We start from the raw sequence: 6684 nt of genomic DNA on the forward strand, positions 1-6684 counted from the left end.
GGATGATGCTGGCTGGTTGAGGATGATGCTGGCTGGTCAGGGATGATGCTGGCTGATCGAGGATGATGCTGGCTGGTCGGGGAGGGCGGGAGCTGCAGCGGGGCAGTGCCCTCTGCCGATGAAGGGCCCGGCCCGGTGCCAGCCCTGCCAGCCACCCATATCTCGACAGGCGACAGGGCTGGATTTCACTTAGGAATGCTAATTCAGTGAAACTGCTGCTCTGTAGCCAAGGAGCACTTCATTTCCCAGGGCAGGAGGGACCCAGCTTTGCTGGAGACTGAATGACTTCAGTGTCGCTCTGTGTCTGGCTTTACAGGAACCTTTTCATAACATCAACCTCTGCTTAGTGTCCTCAATAAAAACACCCAGAGTTGGAGAAATTAACTTGATAGAGGTGGATTTCCACATGCTGCTGAGAAAAGCAGATGTGGCACTGCAGCACAAGAGGCAGCTCCCACACCAAAGGCACGTGTGTGTGTCAGCATGTCCCGGAGTGTGTCAGTGTGTCCTCAAGTGTGACAGTGTGTTCTGGTGTCAGGCAGGTGCACCTGAAGCCCACACGAGGCTCCTTCACCCCTCAGGCTGTGCACACCCCACTGCCCTCAGCACAAGGGCTGTCCCCGTGCTGGGCAGTCCCTGGGGGTTGTGCCCCCCTGAGGCAGCAGCCCAGCACTGAGCAGGTCTGTCTGGTTTGGCGTCTCTCCTGCCCTGTGATGAATGAGAATCTATTCTCTTCTTGTTTGTGGTTTGATCTTAATTTCCTGTATGAAGTTCTCAAGAGGATGCCAAGATCAAATAATTAGACTATTCTGCGATAAAGAGTTAACATTGTTATTCAAATGTATTCAGAATTAATTTACCACCAAACAATTTACACTGCGCCCTCCTATCCTGCTGAAATTACCAGAACGTGTTATCTGACACACAAAGTATCTCATGACCTGAAATAACTTTATCAACCATTAAATGCTTAAGCAGTGGATGTGTGGCCACAGAAATGCCCACGGGAGTGCAGGAAAGCTACAAAGGCAATAGAGGGATTTAAAAACACCCTGGTGCCGTCCAGCTCTGGGCCACCCTGCCACCCTCTCCTCACTCTGATCACCAGGTACAAGCTGAGCAGAAAAGCCCTCAAGCTGCCTTTCCAAGGATTCCCACTTCAGCACCCACATCCCCCATGGCCACGCAGCTCCCAGCCCTTGGGCACTGCCTTTCCAGCCTGGAAAAGCCTGCTTTTGCCTTTATTTTTAAAAATACAACTTTGTTTGCAAAGTGTGGGAAGGTGGTTTCAAAATAAAATTCCTGACAGGCGTAATCAGCCTCAGAAAAACCAATCACACAGAGCAGGATAATTATCCACAGAATTTGTTTTCTATGTATTTATATAAAATAATCAATGATATTTTTCCCACACAGACTCCAATTTGATTGTATTTTCTGTGTTACTTGCAAATCATACAAACAATCAATGCCCTGACCCCTTCTTTATGCAAACAGAGCTTAGAAAGACACTACAAGAAATAAAATCCGATAAATTCCTCAGGCAGGGCTGTTTGTTTAAAAGCTTTGCTGGAGACTGATCCTGCTCACAGCGACTTCAGCAATACAAGTGTGGGACTGACAGACATGCCTGAGGTGGGATTATTGCCACAAATATCAGCAGAAATAGTAAAAAACCCGGCACAAAAGCACAGATCTGGAGGTGAAGGTGATTCCTTTTAAAATGTAGAAAGGAAAATAGCCCCACTCCCTGGCCCAGCACACTCCTCCTGCAGAAGGGGGAGGACAGCCCATGGCCGGGGTCGGGGTGACCCAGGGGCAGGGTGGGCTGGGACCCTGCCTGTCCCCTGCCCACACAGGGGTGGCAGAGGGGGTGGCATCAGCAGGAGCAGGGTGGCCAAGGGCAGTGTGGCTCTGAAGGTGCCTCCTCAGCAGCACCTGAGCACAGCCCCACCCACAGTCCCAAATCCCACAGTCCCAAATCCCACTGTCCCAAATCCCACTGTCCTGCCGGGGCTGGGGCTTTGCTCCTCACAATGTACTGGTCCCAGTCCCCCAGCTCTGATCTGCTCCGTGTGTCTCACTAACACATCATCCATCAAAATAATCACTCCCAGTAATTTCTGATGATGCTTCAGCAGAGCAGGTGGCTGGAATGGGTCTGCTGGAGCCGCCAGTCCTTCAGGCTCCACCTGCGCCACCCATTCCAGTCATCCCGCCCTGCTTTGTCAGGGACGGTGCCATCAGCTCCACAAAATGGCACCAGGCTCTCTGTGTGCGTTGAAGGGTGTTACTACTGCCTTTTAATCCGAGTGAAGGGTGAGATAAATGGGCTCACTACGGCACTAAATATGAGGGGCAGGATGTTGCACATCCTCAGCTGTCCCTGCAGCCCTTCAGGCCAGGGGAGCTCCCGGAGCTCAGCCGCAGGGAGGGCTCCCTCCCACACCCCCACAGTTATCCATCTCCCTTCCAGAGTAACTCCGAGCTGAATTGAGCACTTGGAGCAGCTCTGGATGGTGTTTTCTGATACGGCATTTTCAAATATTTAACAGATTGCGTAATAACCGAGCAGCTGTTGAATAAGCTTCGGATACAAACTCCCGCTTAAAAAGAAGCCATCCAGCACCGAGGCACAGATTTCCTTTGTAGGGGTACATGTATAGATTATGTTTAGATGTGTATATTAAATATTTATATTTTACTCATGAGAGAAAGAGTGCTTTTGGCTTTTCCTTCCCTTTCTTAGATATCTCTCCCTGTATTTATTTTAACAGTCAGCTTCACAGGGAAAAAAAAGAGCTTTGAGAAGTTACCTGCTTTCTCCCTGGTTTGATTTTCAGTGCTAAAACAATAGTTACTTAAGTGCTCTCCACGTCTTGGCATAACCTAATAATTAAAATAATTACTTGAAAGCCAGAGTAGCTTTGCACAAATTAATGCAGGGGAAGGAGCTGCGGTTTTCCAGTGGGCTGAAAAAGAGGTCAAAATGATGCCAGTTTTAGCTGAGAGAGAAGGTAAACACTGATCTCCCTGCAGCCCCGATTAAAGCCTTTTTCTGATCTTATACGTTTCTTATTTTACTGATCAAGGAGGTGTCTCGATGAGGGGCTGACTGTTGGGGGATTTCTCAGCAGGTGAAGCCAGGCTGTTCCTGCGGAAGGCACAGTGGTGCTGGCAGTGGCACAGTGCTACTCCTGCACCAGGCAGCCCTGCCTGCCTCCCTGCCTCCATCCGTGCCCGCCTGGCTCCGTCCCTGCCTCCCTGCCCGTCTGCATCCCTGCCTTCCTCCCTGCCCGCCTCCATCCCTCCCTGCCTGCCTGTCTCCCTGCCTGCCCACCTCCCTGCTTGCCTGCCTCCATCCCTGCCTGCCTTCCTGCCTGCCTGTCTCCCTGCCTGCCCACTCGCCTGCCCGGTGAAGGGGAGCAGAGCTGCAGCAGACCCAGGTGTTTTTGTGGAGGGCTGGCAGCACTCTCTGCACTGAAAGCTCCTCTGTCCTTTTGTGCAGTTGCTTTGAGCCTCGTCTAGAAAACCCATTTTCAGGACAACTGAGGCACTGAGACTTGAGACTAAACATCTCCACAGAGCCCCAGGGATACTCCTGGGCCTGAGTATCCCCCATGAGCCCTGTGGGTATTCCTGGGAGTCTCAGCACCGCCTGCCCTGGCAGCCTCAGCCCATTCCCCGTGAGCATCTGCCACAGCTGCCACGGCCCCTCGCCCTCCTCCCCGGAGCCTCAGCCTGGCAGCAGTCGGCTCTGGCCACCAGGAATCAGGTCTGGTGCTGCCAAGCTGAAAGCAGGAGGAGCTGCCAGCCCAGAGCTGCGACAGCCCCCTCGGCACAGGGCTCAGGGTGCCCGTGGGGATCCGTGCCCTGGGACCCGCTGGGAAGGGAAACACTCGGTGCTCCCACCGGGGACAGGCTGGGGACACACGAGGGGGGTCACACAGCAGGACACCTCCTCCCTGCTCCTGCTCCTGTGGTGGGGCTGGCAAAGCCCAGCGTACCCTGTCAGCAGCAGCAGAGCCTTCCTGGGAGCGGGTTTCTATGGCACAAAACATTTCCAGCTGTTCCAGGCGGAGGCTGAGCATGCCAAGCAGCTTGGCTCTATAGTGAAAGTTCATCAGCCACCAGGGCCCAGGCCCCAGAGGCAGGTCCATTAACCTCTTCCACCAGTATTTCTGGCACAATAATGTGCACAGGACCACATCTGCCTGGAGCACCCCGTTCACAGAAGTCGAGGGCAGAGCAGATGTTCACCCTGCAGGCATCAAGCCCTTGTCCGTGAGACGATCTGGGCCATGCAGTGGCTCCAAGCCATGCTGGAGGTGACAGTGTTTCACTTCAGAAAGCACCTGTCCCTCAGGACCAGCATTTTTCTCTTTCTGGCTTTCACATTGCTGCTGTGCAGTTGCACTGGGATAAGTGCAACTTATCCATTTTTTCTACCTTAAGACCCATTTTTTCTACCTTAAAATATTCACAAATCTATTTCGTTTTCACTGGCTTCTTTGGGTTAGAATTTGAACCCTGAAAAGGCAGGTAAACCCGTCCTTGTAATTTTACTGGGCACACAGCAAATCCCTGGGAATATGTACCGATGGCAGAGTGTATGGGATGTAACAGAAAATCAGCACCGTTCTTTACATGACATGCTGAAAACAAGTATCTCGTTTAATTAGAAAAAGAAAGATCACAGACTCGTTCCCAGGCTGTTATCTGTGCAATTACTTTATGTAACATTATTAAAAATTAATTTTCCCCAGAACCTCAGCAATTTAATGAAACATGCCTGGTCCTCAGCAGCAGCCGCGGTGTAACCAGCCCACCGGCATCCTCCAGGCAGCGCGGCTCGGTGCCGCGGGACCGACCCCGCGCTGTCTGTCCCTTGTTGTGGGCACATCCAGCCCCGGCTCAGATCAGCTCTGCACAGCACCCCTATTGCAGCGGGCTCAACACCCCTCCTCGCACCGGGTACCGCAGCCCTCCTCGCCGAGGCTCAGCATCCCCCCTCTGCAGGGGCAAAGCATTCCCCTTCTCCGGGGAATCAGCGACCCCCCTGTCCGGGGGCACCGCATCCCGCTCTCCTCCTCACGCGGTGCCCGGCACCCCCATCGCTCCGTGCCCCGGGCGGGCTCCCCGCTCCGTGCCCAGACACAGCCCCGGCCCCGGGACCCCCCGGCCCCGGGACCCCCCGGCCCTGCCCCGGACAGCGCGTCCCGCACCCCGGTGCCGCATCCCCGAAGTTGTGGCGCGGCCGCCGGCCCTTACCGATCCGGATGACATGCGGCATCCCGTGCGAGCTCTGTCCCCAGAAGCCGCCGACCAGGAGCGCTGCCCAGTATTCCCAGAGGACGCGGCGGAGCGCCGGCCAGAGATGGGGCATCGTTGGGTTGGGCGCGGGCCGGCGCGGCCCTACGGCCCCAGGGGCAGCGGGGACTCGGGCGGCGGCTGCTGCCCCGGGCTCAGGCGGAGCTCATGGCACATCTTAGAGCGGCCGCGCCGGCCCGTCCCGCGCCGAGCCCGCGGCTCCGGCCGTGCCCTCCCGCGCCGGGCCGAGCCGAGCCGGGCCGGTTCCGCTCCGGGCCGAGCCGCGCGGTGCCGGTGCCGGTGCCGGTGCCGGTCGGGCAGCACCTGCGGAGCCGGGGCTGCCGGTGCGCCCCAGGAGCGGCTCTGTCCCCTCCTACCGCTGATGCGCGGCTCGCGCAAAGCCCCGGAGTGGAGCGTGCACACACCGACACACTCACACCCCCTGACACACACCCCCCCGACACACTGACACACCACTGACACCCCGACACACAGCCCCGCACCGACACGCACCGGCACCCGCCCGCTCCCCCGGGGCGAGGGCAGCGCCGGCGGCGGGCACGGGGCGGGAGGCGGCGGGACCCTCGGAGGGGACCCTCTGCAGGGACCCTCGGAGGGGACCCTCGGCAGGGACCGCGGGGAGGGGGCGCGGAGGTTCCGGGGGTCCTGGCAGCCCAGGGGGTCCCGGTTCCCTTTGCCCCCTGTCCCGCAGATCGCGGGGTGCCCGGTGTCCCCCGAGCTCTCGGGGGTCCCTTATGACCCCGGGTGTCTCCGCGTCCCCGCCGCCGGGTGAGGCGGGGCAGCGAGGCTGGGGCCGGGGCCGGGGCCGGGGCCGGGGCTGGGGCCCCGGTGATGGGTGGGGCCGGGGCCGGGGCCGCTGGAGCGACGGTACCGGCGGGCACCCGGCCCGGGCTCAGCAGCGGGGAGTTTAATGACCTCTGTGACAGAGACAAAGGGCTGCCCATGCCACGAACCGGGAGCTGCTCCGTCAACGTGCTAGGCTAGGGCGAATTTCTTTTTTTCTCATTTAAATAATTTGATCTATTCCATCATTTCCAATCGCTCCCATTTGCCAGCTGTCTGCTAACTCCAGCCTGGAACAGCTGAAGAGCAAATCTTTAATTTTCTTACAAACATACTATCACTCCGTATCGGCTCATCTTTTTAATTTTCCTTGCCCGTCGCTCTCCCCGGCAGCAGGCTCGGCGTGCTCCGTGCTGGCACAGACACCAATCGCCGTCCTGTGCTCCACAAACCCATCGCAGAGCAGCCTCTGCGAGCCGGGTGTGGGGACTGGAGGAGGGGACACCGCAAATCATTATTGGTCTAAAACTCAAAGAGAAGTTCCCGGGGGTTGCCTCTGCCAGCGGGCAG

At 57.2% G+C, this 6684-nt stretch overlaps 1 protein-coding gene across 1 annotated transcript in view; it reads right to left on the minus strand.

Moving 5' to 3' along the window:
* The window catches only part of GRIK3 (glutamate ionotropic receptor kainate type subunit 3), an 88866-nt gene extending 83480 nt beyond the window's left edge, over nucleotides 1-5386 (minus strand). Inside the window, exon 1 of the mRNA XM_027668658.1 lies at nucleotides 5272-5386. Within this exon, the coding sequence (XP_027524459.1) occupies nucleotides 5272-5386 (115 nt within the window). The remainder of the gene's footprint in view (nucleotides 1-5271) is intronic.
* Nucleotides 5387-6684: the final 1298 nt, after the last annotated feature.

The sequence above is a fragment of the Corapipo altera genome, unplaced genomic scaffold, assembly GCF_003945725.1.
Source record: "Corapipo altera isolate COAL_440 unplaced genomic scaffold, ASM394572v1 297, whole genome shotgun sequence".
Classification (NCBI taxonomy): domain Eukaryota; kingdom Metazoa; phylum Chordata; class Aves; order Passeriformes; family Pipridae; genus Corapipo; species Corapipo altera.